At 44.2% G+C, this 14,761-nt stretch overlaps 1 protein-coding gene across 2 annotated transcripts in view; it reads right to left on the minus strand.

Moving 5' to 3' along the window:
* Positions 1–14,761, minus strand: part of LOC127618450 (neuron navigator 1-like) — a 133,253-nt gene that overhangs the window by 13,041 nt on the left and 105,451 nt on the right. For both annotated transcript variants that reach the window (XM_052090897.1, XM_052090898.1), the window contains 6 exons: positions 13,267–13,704; positions 4,204–4,245; positions 3,941–4,080; positions 3,463–3,642; positions 1,238–1,290; positions 486–509 (listed from right to left, as the gene is read on the minus strand). In XM_052090897.1, coding sequence (XP_051946857.1) covers positions 486–509; positions 1,238–1,290; positions 3,463–3,642; positions 3,941–4,080; positions 4,204–4,245; positions 13,267–13,704 — 877 coding nt within the window. The remainder of the gene's footprint in view (positions 1–485; positions 510–1,237; positions 1,291–3,462; positions 3,643–3,940; positions 4,081–4,203; positions 4,246–13,266; positions 13,705–14,761) is intronic.

Below are 14,761 nucleotides of genomic sequence, written 5' to 3' on the forward strand. Positions count from 1 at the left end.
ATGATTATTAAAAGACCTTGTCCAGTAAACATGAATGATGAATGACTGGAAAATTAATGCAAAAGTAATTGAAATTCATTGGTCAAAAGCTCTTAATCACATTCAGACTTGGTGTGAATAGACCATGTCATTGTAGGCATGAAACACAGAACGTGAAGGAAATTACGAGTAGGAAAAGCACCAACATGAGACCACATGGTCAGCTACATCTCCATGAGCCCATAGACAATTGGCCAAGAATGGATAAAACACATCACTTGACAAAGACAAAGCTCAGAGTTTTCATAACAGCCATCTGAACAGCTGATGGCAGCTGATGTCATGAGATGTGTCATTAAGTGGCACCTGACATTGGCTGTCTTTGACTGTTATGAACTCAGACAACATTTTTGAGGACAACAGGTGATTAATATGACAGTCACATAGGTAAACATGAGAGACAGAGACGGTGGTGAAGGGAAATCGAATGAGAGACAGACACTTACCTCGCCCTGCATTCTCTCCTCTGCCTGAGAGATTGCACGGAATAAGAGAAAGAAAGAAAGTAAGATACTAAACAAATACAGCTCTCTAGTGGTGAAAAAATTTGAGATCTAAGAGGAATATATGATATTAATAAGTAATGGTAAATGACTTCATTATTTACTGGCCATGTGTGTGTTAGACACTTGCTTTTCTATGATCTGTCTATGATAAGCAGTATTGTTTTGAGTGAATCAGTGAAAATAGCGCTTAGATTTTTTAATCAAGACAACATACAGTATATGTTACAGGTGTTTAAACTATCCTTACTTTCCCTTTTTACACCTAAGTAGACATAATAGACATCTCAGTTATGTTTTATTTAAAAATTAACATTGTCTCAGATGTTTCTCCTAACTAAAGAGAAGAGGAACAAATCTGAGAGGCTGGATACATAAGTAGAAAGAATTGAGGTATTACAGATATTTCATCTGTTGCTTTTCTTTCCAATGGGTAAGAAGTCAAAAAAACATTTTGCTTCATCTATCCAATCAATTACATCCACACATAGTCATGAGCAGCAGTTACATCTCCATTTTCAGTAAGGAAACCGCAGTAACGATCTTATAGTTCCCCTGCTATGAGGATCCTATAAATCAACAAGAGTGGACCGACAGTTCCAGCCCAGGTGCAGTCTGCACTCATGCACTGTACGACACGTGTGTGCAACTCTGAGGAAACTGAATTCTGTCAAGATCAGTGGTGGAATACTTACAGAAGAGTAGCTGGAGGAGGCATTAGATACAAGTGACAGCACTGAGCCATGAACTGCAACAAAGAGAGAGAGAGAGAGAGAGAGAGATAGAGAAGAACATATAGAGATATCAAAATATATCATATACATAAATATATAATAATGTATTTTACAACTCCAATCCTGAAAAAGTTAGGACAGTATAAAGAATGCTAATAAAAACAAAAAGGAGTGATTTCTAATTTATATTCACTCTTTGCTATATTGAAAGTACTACAACTACACATTATATGATGTTTAACCCTGTGAATTTCATTGTTTTTTAAAAATGTACAGTATTTTCAAATTAGATGATTGCAACACGCTCCAACAAAGTTGAGACAGGGTCTATTTAAGACTAATAACAATTTGACGAGTTGAAATAACAAAGTGATGTGAAACAGGAGATGTTAAACAGGTGAGGCAATTGTGTCATAGTATATTTATTGGGAGCCTCCAAACCAGCCTGTTCCTCCAAAAGCAAGGATCGTTAATATCAATCAACTCACTAACGCACATGTGAATTAGCTATACAAGCCAGAAAAATTGCTTATTTCAGCATGTTTTATATGTGGTAAAGAAGCACAATTTATGATTCCAATATTATCACATTTTATTGCTGATTTGAAATGTGTTCTTTAATCATAATCTTGACCAACCGTTTTTGAGATTTCGGTGATCCTCCATTCAAGCAGATAGGAGCTGCACTGGCATGACTGGAAATAGCCTCCCGAGAGCATTTCAAAGATGGCCGATAGTGGACTGACTTGCCAGAAAGACTTCCACCATACCTTCCAGCATATATTTATATATTTGTATATTTTTGAATACGACAAACCACTGGCAAAATATTGCCTCACTTCCTGTTTTATGTCATTAATGTAACTTTTATTTGTTAACGTAAATTTTCAAAAAAATTTAAAATCTAAATTTGGTTCATTCATTCTGTGCAGATCAGTCTAGAGCAGGGGTCGGCAACCTATGGCACGCGGAGGGGTAATCAGTGGCACACCAGCATTAGCGAGTGAGAAGTAGACTCATTTATTTATAGACTACCTGCATTCTGATCAACATCTTGATATTATCCTTCCTCGTGATCACGCAGTGTGTTATTATGAGCTGAATGGGAGGCTAAACAAAAAGTTAAAATTTGACTGCAGTATACCCAACGGACTCGTGCAGCGCGTGCAAGCCATTCACACATCATGAGCCGGCAGCTCTTCACATTCGGTTAATCGAGCGACAGCCTACATTCAGAACAACAAGTGACCAGCCATTGACCGGGAAAATAAAAAATGCCACTCCATGTCAAAAAGGTTGCTGATCCCTAATCTAGAGATTATTTTGAGCCATTGTTTAATAAAATTGGGCAAAGTTTGAAGGAATAGCAGTAAAGAAACGATAAACGTCATAATCCAAGGTGGCTGCCACTTTAATGGGTGGAGTTATAATTTAAGCAGTCCATTTGTATTATCAGGAAGAGTGTAATTACATGCAAAAATTATTTCTAAAACAAATGGTTCAAAAGATACGTGCAAAAGAAAAGTGCATTTTTGAACTGGAGGTGGCGCTATAGAGATTGTCCAAGAGACTGCAAATTTGTTATGGGGCTATTCGTGCTCAGAAATTACTCTTCACTTTAAAATGGCTTGAACGCAATGAGAAACCAATCCCTCATGCACCATTTAATACCATGACCTTATGAAGGTAAGACTTTTAGCTCCTTAAAAAAGGTAGTCCTTTTTTAAGGCCTTAATTTGCAAAAGGGCAATTTAAGACATTTTAAGGCTTTTTCAAACCTGCAGAAACCATGGACAATTGTCATTTTGACTCCTCTCTACAAAATAATGGATTACTCAGTCAATATTGATCAATGGCATTTCATATTTTAGCTTTCATCATAAATTATCTTTCTTCAGAAAAAGTATTAAACAAAATGAGAAAATTCAGCAAAGGACATTTCTGAAATTTGGTTGATTTGACTTGAAATAACCCAATAAAACATGGGCATGTACCTTATTGCTTAATAATAACAAGCCGAAGTTATCCAGTACATTAGTAAGTAATCATTTAGCTGGCACTTTTATCCAAAGCAACTTGAAGTAGCTGTTTACAGGGACAAGCCAGGTGGAGTAACCTGGAGTTAAGAGACTAACTTAATCGAGTCTAACACAGACTATACCATATTTCATAACCCAAAGTCTCACCATCATCGCCAGGTTCTCTGTCTCTGAAGGAGCCAGACCGGATCATGCTCTTTGGCCGTTCGGCAAGCGATAGAGTGCTGCCCAGTGGAGAGGCTTGATACAGCTCAAAGCTGGCCTCATGGGTGGGGATACTGTTGGATCGGGTAATTCTGGGAGTGCCAGAAGTGGGGCTTGGTGTCACTGCAGATAACAGACAGCAGAGGGAGCATGTGTTCATACATGATATAAAGCAAAGCACATTGGAGAAAGGTGCCTTCTGTATGGCATAATCTGTTGCACTCTGAAAATGTCACAATGGACTAATTTAACTTCCATTGTGACATGACGTATTTTAGCATATTTAACAGCAATAAATTGAAAAAAGAAACCACATTTGAATATGTACTGAACACTTCAAAAATTAAATATGCCTTTCTAAACAATAATACAAACCCTCAAAGTTCAGACTTAATGCTGGAGAAGAGTGGCAGATACTTACTGATGCTGGTCAGTGGCATCTTTGCTGTCAGTATGGGTGAAGGGAACTGCGGTGGACTGTCCGTCTCTGTCAAACTCACTATGTTGTGTGAGTGACGTCTCTCTTTATTTTCCTCCTCAGCCTGTGAGGGGTTGTGCTGGCTGATGGGAAATGAGTGTGTAACATTATTTCATCATATTTACTAGTTACTACATCAGATCAAACCTTTGTACACCAAGAAAATAACCACAATTTACCACTAGATAACGTTAAATTAGCAGTACCTTAAGCCTTTCTTTGGCAGAGTATTTCTGTCCCTTTGTGAGCTGAAAGAAAGACAAGCCAGACACAAAGAGAGTAAGAAAAAGAACATTATTCAAAAGACAGCACGCTTATGCATGGAAATGGAGAGATCATATTTCCAAAATAGATCAGAGTCAAAAAGGCAAAATGAGCAATTAGGAGTTCAGTCAGAGGGATTATTAGCGTAGATGTATTGAAGCGTTAACATAATAGCCAATTGTTCATCTCTATTTTTTAGGGTAGATGAGAATTGAGCAGAATATGGTGTAATGTGCTGGAATATAAAGTAATATCAAGGCTATTCTTGCTTGGACCTTGCAAATATTCCAAAATTGTGGTTTAGGGCTTTCAGATCATATCTGTTAGCGTCTATCATCTTCTAAAAGCTTTATACTAGGAGTAAAACATTTTACCAGGTATAGGCATTTAACATTTATTTGCATTATTTTACATAATGTTTGTGTGAGCTATGCACTTTTAGTGCTTATTAAAGTATCACAATGTTAGCTTAGCAACATGCTAATTTTAACTACATTCAAATCAACTGTTTGCATTAGACAATGCACATGAGTGGTGATAAGAGAGTTGCTTTCTATGTAGAGCTTATAAAAATCAGTCACTTATGAGGTTACAAAAGCCACTTTAGAAGGTAGTTGCCTATGTAGCTAGCAAACAGCGAGGCAGCTTACTAGGTTTTGTAACAAAGCTACAGCAAATGAAGCAAATTGCACAATTTCTGCTTCAGACACCTCGTTATCCATTCTGCTTTCTAACTATCTATAATGAAGACCAATATAAATAAAGGAAAATAGGGTACTTGGGCTACTTGTCCAGTTTTTAATCTCACTAACTAAGCGTTAACATTGTGGTGGTGCTTTATAAAGGACACCATACTAAAAACAAAGAGGTTATGAGTGTTAGAGAGTTGCTTGGACATTGTGGTGAAAATAACCTCGGTAACAGGAAGAGTGAGCTGCTTTTAGCTGTTTCCATTGGTACACCGTTCATTGATGAGCTGCTGCTTTCAACACTATGCTGAATATGTGAGTTTTCTTGTGGTCATATACATGGGAGGGCTGCTTTTTGAAGACAGTGACAGGAAATAACGTCTCGGTTATGTATGTAACCTCGTTTCCCTGAGATGAAGGGAACGAGACATGCATCACTAAGCTGACACTATGGGGAGTGTCCTTCTACATGACCTGCGTGAAGCTGTCCTGTATAAAAGCGGGCGTGCAAACACCATTCCTCAGAATTTTCTGACTGAGGGACAAAGAGTGCATCACTCGCACCTCAAAAAACCCTGAGTCCGTAGTGAGGTTACATACATACGTAACTGAGACGTTCCGTTACAATTCAGTACACTTGACATTGCGTCACAAAGCTGATACTATGGGGAACAGATTCCCATCATGCCACACTACACGACATAAGAGAGACATAAGAGAGAAAACATGGCAGGCGCTCTAGACAGAGATGACTTACTATGAGAGAGACGTTACTTCTACAATGTAAAACCTTGCAAATGTGTTTTGAGAAGACCATCCTGCTGCAAAACATATGTCTTGCATGGAAACACTGTTCGTCCATGACCATGAAGAGGTCACACCTCTAGTTGAGATTAATTTAACACCAATTAGGCAAATCATACCCTGTGACTCGTAAGCCAGGGGGATTGCATCAACGATCCAGTGAGAAAGTCTTTGCTTGGAGATGGACATTCCTTTCGTGTGTCATCCATAGCACACAAAGAGCTGGTCAGACTGTCTGAATTGGCAGATGTGCTCAAATGATGTGTATAGCGCTTGCACAGGGCATAACAAATGCCAATGCAATGTGGAACATCGTTTGAGCCAGTACTGGAAAGGTCTTATGTGTAACAGACCTAACAGTATGACGGCGGATGCTGCCGCTATAACACCCAGCATTCTTTGAAATGACTTCAGTGGTAATGTTGTTCCAGTAGAACTGAGACAGACACCGAAGAATGGTCTGTACGCGCTTGTTCGTGAGGTGTGCGCGCATGCTCAACGTGTCGAGACAAACACCTAAAAAGGAGATTTCCTGGTTGGGGAAAAGTGTCCTTTTCTCCCAGTTGACATTTTCCATATGGCAAAGCATCTCGGGTTATGACTATAACCCTTGTTCCCTGAGAAGGGAACGAGACACTGCGTCGTTGAAAACGACTCTTTGGGGAACGCTCCTTAGCGTGTGCCTCTGAAGTATGAATGAAACTATTCCAATCTTGATTGGTGTTGTGTCATGACGTAACATGTGACAGCATAACCGGATGCATAAAAGTGACGCCGGCACACACACATTAGCCTAGCGATGAAGCAAGCCGCTCTCAGGCCTTGAGGGGCGTGGCAGGACGACGCAGTGTCTCGCTCCTTCTCAGGGAACAAGGGTTATAGTCATAACCCGAGACGCTCCTTCCGAGGGAACTCGCGACTGCGTCGTTGAAAACGACTCTTTGGGGAACGAATGCCCACTAGGCCACGCGACCAAAAAAGGCCTGCCCTAGGGTGAAACTGAACTCAGGCACTCAGCTAGGACGAGAGCACACGTGCGCCAGGCGTACTAGGGAGGTGCAGACTATAAAACCTGATGAAAGTGTGTGGGGTAGCCCAACCGGCTGCCTCACAGATCTCCTGGAGGGGTACTCCCGATAAGAGAGCCCTAGAGGACGCCATGCCTCTAGTTGAATGAGCCCATACGGCCAAAGGTGAAGGCAAATTGTGCACCTTGTAGGCCGAGATAATAGCCTGAACAATCCAATTACTAATGGTTTGTTTCGAGGCAGGGAGCCCCTTCCTAGGTGACCCAAAACACACTAACAGTTGGTCCGACCTCCTCCAGGAAGAGGACCTCTCGAGGTAACGCTCAAAGCTCTGACAGGGCAGAGCAAATGGAGCCTCTCTTCTTCTGCCGACACATGAGGTGGAGGATGAAATGCCTGCAGGATCAGTAGACCGTGCCGTGTTAGACGGCACCTTAGGCACATAGCCAGGTCTCGGTGCAAAATGGCTTTAACTCCGCCAGGGGCAAACTCCAAGCAAGCTGGCATCACTGCCAGGGCTTGAAGATCACCCACCCTCTTTAGAGAGGTAATAGCTAAGAGAAAAGCCATCTTGAACGCCAGGTCCTTGGGCTAAGCCGACTGAAGGGGTTCAAGGGGGCCAGGGATAACCCTTCGAGAACCACCGCCAGGTCCCAGGCAGGAACCCTGGACCTGGTTGCCGGTCTCATCCTCCATGTACCACGGAGAAAACGAATGACCAGCTGGTGCCTCCCCAGAGGCCCATCACTCAGTGGTGCATGGAACTCGAAATGGCAGCCACGCACACCTTAAGTGTGGAAGGGAGAGACCCGCAGAGAAACGATCTTGAAGAAACTCCAGAACTGAAGCCACCGGGCAGTTAACTGGATCTAATTCATGTTCTCTACACCAAGTGGAGAACACATTCCACTTGAGGCCATATAATCTCCTAGTAGACGGAGCCCTAGAGCTAAGTATGGTTTCAACCACCACCGCTGATAGACCAGCATTTAGGTACTGAACCCCCTCAGAGGCCAGACCCACAGTTTCCACAGCTCTGGACGAGGGTGGAAGACTGTGCCCCCTGCCTGAGACAACAGATCCCTCCTCAGAGGAATCTGCCATGGCAGAGCTATCAGGAGTGAAATTATGTCTGAGAACCATACTGGCCGGCCACATCGGGCAACCAGAAGAAGACTGATGCCCTCTTGGCGACCCTTTCCAGGACTCCCGGAGCAGAGCGATCGGGAGAAATGCGCACAGGCTAAGCCTCGGCCAAGCCTGTTCCATGGCGTCCAACCCCAGTGGGGCTGGATGTGAGAGGGAGAACCAAAGTGGACAGTGGGACGTCTCTCGAGAAGTGGATCTGTCTCTCGAGATAGATCCACTTCCGATGGTCCAAATTTGTCCCACATCAACTTCACCACCTCTGGATGAAGTCTCCATTCCCCGGGCCTCAGCCCCTGCCTCGACAGGATGTCTGCTCCCTGATTCTGAACCCCCGGAATATATATTGCTCTGATAGACAGTATTTTCCCTTGGGACCAAAGAATTATCTGATGCGCCAGTCTGCACAGAGGGCGCGATCTGAGTCCTCCTTGTCGGTTCAGATAAGCTACCACTGATGTATTGTCCGAACGCATTAGGACATGGTAACCTTTGATGTCTGGAAGGAAGCTCCTCAGAGCCCTGAACACAGCCAACATCTCTAGACAGTTTATGTGCCAAGAATGATGATGGTCCTGCCACAGACCCCTGGCAAAGCTGCCATCCATGACCGCGCTCCAGCCAGTGAGGGAGGCGCCTGTCGAAACGGTTTTCCGGCGACATGATGCTCCCAACACTGGCCCTTGGGACAGGAACCAAGGTTTCTTCCATATTAGCAGAGAACGAAGGCACCTGCGCTGCTACTCTGATTATACTAAATGGATTCCCCTTGGGGAAAACCCCTTGGTTTTCAGCCACCACTGGAGGGGCCTCATGTGTAGAAGGCCCAAAGGTACAATGTTGGATGCCGCTGCCATGAGGCCCAGCAGTCTTTGAAATTGCTTTACAGTGATGGCCTGGCCTAGCTTTAACCCGCCACCATCGCCATAAGGGACTCGACACGTGCAGGAGACATGCGTGCCTGCATCGTAACCGAGTTCCACACAACGCCCAGAAACGTTGTGCACTGGGATGGTTGTAACACACTCTTTTTGTGTTGAGTCTCAACCCCAAACTTCGAATGTGGCCAAGAATGACATCTCGATGCCGAATCGCCATTTCTCGAGACTGGGCCAGAATGAGCCAGTCGTCGATATAATTCAGTATAGGGATGCCCTGAAGTCTCAGTGGAGCAAGAGCTGCATCCATACATTTGGTGAATGTGCGGGAGATAGTGCTAGGCCGAACGGAAGAACCCGATATTGGTAAGCTTCACCCAAAGCTGAACCTCAGGAACCTCCTGTGACATGGAAGGATGGATACATGAAAATAGGCGTCTTTTAGATCTATCGTGACAAACCGACAAGTCCTCGGATCTGATCTGACTCACGATGACAGGAATAGTAAGCATTTTGAACCTGAACCTCCTCAGAGACCGGTTCAAAACTCTGAGATCTAAAATCGGCCTCAACCCCCCATCCTTTTTGGAACTATAAAGTACCGGCTGTAAAAAACGGACTCCCTGTCTGAATGAGGAACACGTTCTATGGCCTCCTTCAGCAGCAGAGATTGCACTTCTTGTTCCATCACCTGAGCCTGCCCCGAACCACTGTAGTCTGCACCACCCCAGAGAATTTGGGGGCAGTGCCCAACTGCAGTCTGTACCCTGATTTTATTATATGCAGGACCCATGCAGATATGTTGGGTAGATGATTCCATGCCTCTACAAAATCTACTAAGGGAACCAGCCTCTCGGTGTTTTTTCAAGCACTGTTCTCGACCTCCTGAAGCGGATACCGGCAGGATTTGGTCGATACAGTTCTTGTGACCACAATTGATGTGTGTTTTTTATCTTTTGACGTGAATGGCACGGTGTGCGCTCGCTGGAAATTGGTGTGGCCCGAGCGCCAGAGATGGCGGAAACCGACACCGATTTCCTGAGGGCTCCGCTGTGAGAACAACCTCGGTTGCTCTGCAGCGGGGCAGCCCTCGGAGGTTCTACCACCCCAGTTAGGACCTCTTCCCGAAGCCCTCCTAGCCTTAAGGACGCCCCTCAGGTCGGCCCCTGGCTGGAGGGCTTCGCTGGGAGCCGCTTCCTCTGTTGCCAAGCTCCTGGAGGAGGGGCTCTAGAGGAAACGCCTCCTTTGCTCTGCGCTGTGCGAGGAGCTGACTGAAGGCTGGGGCTGATCTGTTTGCCCCACCCTACTTGATTTAGACTTGGATTTACGGGGAGAAACTGCTTGAACGCCGCAGACTGTTTCCTCGCCTCCTGAAACCTGTCGACGACCGATGTAACGGCGTCGCCAAACAGGCCAGAGGGCTGAGAGCGGGCATCAAGCAAAAAAGCTCTGTCTTTTTCTTTTATTCCCGACAAATTTTGCCACAGATGCCTCTCCGTGGTCACCATAGCTGCCATAGAGTGGCCAATAGCTGGGCCGCCTCTTTAGTGGCCCGGAGAGACAGATCTGCGGCTCTGCGCAACTCTGCGATATCTTCGGAGTTGGCCCTCCCCTCGCCTAAATCTTTCAGGAGATCGGCCTGGTACGCCTGCAAAATCGCCATTGAGTGCAGGTATGAACCAGCCCGACCTGCCGCCATGTAAGCCCTGCTTATTAATGCAGATGTATCTCTGCAGGGCTTACTAGGCAGCGCCGGGTTTTAAGGGAAGATGCCGACTCAGGAGAGAGGTAACCGGCTAAAGCCTCCTCCACACCAGGCATCTTCCCATAGCCCATATCCCGTGCCCCTAAAACATAGCTGTAATCGACCACACTGGGGGTGGAGACACGGGACTAATGTGGTTTATCCCACGATCTCGAGATCTCTTTGTGGAGATCGGAAAAACGGCAAACCCCGGCGCTGGGGTTGTGACGTGTGTTGCAGGAAACGCTCGTCTAATTTGCTTCCTACGTGCATTCCCTGCTTATTTTGTGGCCAGCTAATGTTAAGTCTGGCCACAGCACGCGTCACAACCTGAACTAGCTCCTCATAAGCCTGGCCGAAACCCGGCGTGCTTGGCTCACGGTCGTCCACATCAATGCTGAGCATTTCCACTTCCTCGGAAGCAGAGAGCTCGAGCATTGGGACCTGATCGTGGGCAGAAGAAGCCGCGACGCGGGCTTCTGCACCACTCACAGTAGGCTTGGGATCCTCAAACGAAGAATGAGAAAGTGCCGGAGCAGTCTCATTCTCATCTGCAAGATCCTGCTGCAAACCCCACGATCTCAATCGCCGCGCTGCCTCAACAGACGCGAGCCTGACCGTGCTCATCAAAGCACGCCAACCGGAGCGCAGCACTCTCAGGGGTAGTGCTTCACAGCTTTCACAGGCAGATCCCTCGAGAGCTGCCTGTGCGTGCTGCGCTCCCAAACAGTTCACACACAAATCGTGCGTGTCCCTACCCGTAATAAAACGAGGGCAGGGGTGCACGCACTTCTTGAACTGTTCGGTGGCCATAATTATTTTAAATAGGACAAACAACACCAAATAAGACAAACAATATACATAGAGTGCTTGCTGAAGAGCGAAAGCTAATGTGTGTGTGTGCCGGCGTCACATTTATGCATCCGATTATGCAGTCACATGTTACGTCATGACGCAACACCAATCAAGATTGGAATAGTTTCATTCATACTTCAGAGGCACACGCTAAGGAGCCTTCCCCAAAGAGTCGTTTTCAACGACGCAGTGCGAGTTCCCTCGGAAGGGAACAGCAAGTCTTTGTGTTCGCTCAGTAGTGCCTCTGATTGGCTAGTAATATCCAATCGCCGAAGTAATGCAAAACACGCACAACATTCATTTTCAATGGGGCGAACACCACATCAATATATTTTGTGACTGTTCGGGAAGCTAGAGACTGAAATGAAGAACTTTAAATTGATACACATTTCCCTCGAACATGAATGTAAAAGGACGTCTGATATATGAAGTATGCGTCCTTCAGATCTATTGACGTAGGACCGATGTGCGATAAGATCTGTTTCTCATTTAACATTTGAATGGGCACGTCCCGAGTTTAAAAAACCCAGTCTGACATGCCCAAGATGGCTTGCCATGCATTCGCACAGCGGGAGAACAGGCTTATTAATTAATCTGAAACAACCTGTATCGTGTTCTTTGTGAGAAGATTAAGTATTTCTTCTCATAACAACAGACCGTCTTCGGACAGAAAAATGGAAGACAGAACACCACTGAAAGGGGACAGCTGATGTGCAAATTGGATCGTATAACCATGTTCGATAATTTTTTGCACCCAGTCGGAAATCCTCATAAGGGCACACCACGCGTCCGCGTAATGGGACAGAGGGTAATTTGGTTTGTTCATTGTATGATATAATGTGCTGCTAACCATTTAAAAGTGGTTGTGCATAATGTGTATGCTTTGAAGTGGGAAAGAGCTCTTTATTGAAAAAGTATGTGTGCCTCGTGCATGTGCAACTAGCGCTGTACACTTTTTTCCATTCTTTATTGCATGTGTTTGTCTCGCCGCTGTTTCTGTATCTCACATTCAGAGTAAATGTTCGCTGACTCATGTTTGTTGAAGGCGAAGTAGTAGAAAACATCTAGACTAGTGGTAAATCGCTGTCTTGAAGGAAGGAAATTCTGAGAAACTGTGTTTGCATGCCCACTTTTTTTCTGACAGCTTTGCGCCTAAAAGGATGGGGCTTAAACACTTAAGCCAATATTGGCATTATTGTAGGAAGATTTCAACTAGGTCGTGTAGAAGGTCACTCCCCATAGCAGCAGTGTAGTGAAGCAATGTCAAGTGTACTGAATCGTAAGGGAACCATGGTTTTGCAATGTTTATTATAACATGAGAGATGAAGATTCACATCACTCTTCGGTAGTTTGAGTTAATTGAGACGTAATATTTATCACGTTATGTACTGTTATTATGGTACCATTTCCCATGAAGTTGTGTAGTGGCCATTAAGTGTGTTAAGTCTTGAAGCATTATAGAAGCTACTAGATGTCAATGGGGTTTTCTTTGATAATGCATTTGTACCTGTTTGATTTGATTCAATCATGTTATTTATGTCAGATAAAATAATAATAATAATATAAAATAAAAAACAGCAAAGTTCATACTATCTCTGTTACATTGTGATTAAACCATTTTGTAATTAAAAAAACGAATGGCCAACTGACCAATAACTTGACCAACAAACAACATGTTTCCATGCATTTGATCCCTAGGGAGAGTTAATTTTGGACACTGCTTGGGTGCCACATGGTGGTTCTTGATCTAAGGTTCTTGATTCAACCAATGCAGTAGACTGTCTGGTAAAGTGACTGTAAACATGTGAAAAACTGAAATTTGCTTTCAGATGGATTTACAAATTACTGGAAATGCCCTCACCTGTCTGTCGTGAGAGTAAGTGAAACCCTGCTTCCTGTTGACCAGCCACTTACTGGCCCTCTGTCCTCATGTCTGGATCTGGACTCTGTCACAGTTCCCACTGCTGGAGACACACTCATCTGCAGGGACAGGGACTCCATGCTACGATGCAGCCCAGAGAGACGGGGGTAGAGTGAGGGAGAGCCACCAGCACTGCCCCCTCGGCCCACTGTGTCACTAGAGAAACATTCAGAGGAGTTGACATTGAGGACAGGAGCCGGGCTGGGGGTCAGACAGGTTGTGTTTGGGCTACTCATTCCTGATAGCTCCTGTAGTTTGGAGAAGGGCGGCACTTTGGGTGGAAGTTGGTTCACAACGTCAACTATCCCACAGTTGAGGCTGTTGGAGTTGACCTTGTCCAGATGAGCAGGTTTGGGCAGAGATCTGGCACTGGGCGGCCTATGAATCCCAAGATAAAGAGATTAATTAAAACTGAAACTAACACTGTAAATTTATAATAAACAGTAATGCCACTTAGTGATGCACTTGCATGTGCTGTGCATAACATCCATTTGAGTTGTGAAGATAATTAGTGAAATATACAAATATTAGGGATGCCATAAGCTATCGAAATATATATTATTGATTTGCACGTTATTTTATCAATATATCTTTGAGGCATAGATATATTAAAATTAGCTGACATTTAAATTAGAAGCCTAATTTGCATGCTTTCCAATTCACCCAGCTGGCCTCTGTTTTACAGTCTGGTGTATTAGCATTGGGAGACCCAAGAGGGTGATATAACAGCCGGTCGCAGTCACGATTTCACACACACACACACACACACACACACACACACACACACACACACACACACTTGACGAGCTGATGTGGCGCAGCAGATGGCAGTCCAAAGTTACGTGCCTCCAGTTGCGTTAAGGATTCGTACTTCTTCAACAATGTAGAAAGTTATGTTGATGAGTATGCAGGTTAGTGTATGAAACTGGTGTAACTGTGCAAACTGAACAATTAGAAATGGCGACATTTATTATGCAATTTCTCTTTTTGTAGCTTTGAGTAGGTCTTTGAAGTGATCAAACCACAAAAAGACATTCTTGTAACTGAAGATACATTGTGTAGGCTATATGAAAGATATATATACACAATATATCATACAGCGATGGCTAGAGTAGATCATTTTTGTCCTATGTTGATGATTTCGGTCGAATTTAATGGAAAACTATGAGAGTTGCGCTCCATAGCACTTCAGAATTTTGTCACTAAGTACTGCCGATGTGTGCGTAACTTCGTAGAAAATAATTATGAATTTTAGAACATGTCATAATGTCCGCCAGACACGTCCAGTGTCCCTTTAATTTACCCTGCTGCTCACACTTTTACATTTGATTAGTGAACTTTCAGGTTTTTCATTTTAAGGTTTAAATTCGATTTTAAATCCCAGATTTTCAATGTGGCCTCAAGCCTAATTTACACAATGAAAGGAGTCAAAAAA

The sequence above is a fragment of the Xyrauchen texanus genome, chromosome 25 (assembly GCF_025860055.1).
Source record: "Xyrauchen texanus isolate HMW12.3.18 chromosome 25, RBS_HiC_50CHRs, whole genome shotgun sequence".
Taxonomy (NCBI): Eukaryota; Metazoa; Chordata; class Actinopteri; order Cypriniformes; family Catostomidae; genus Xyrauchen; species Xyrauchen texanus.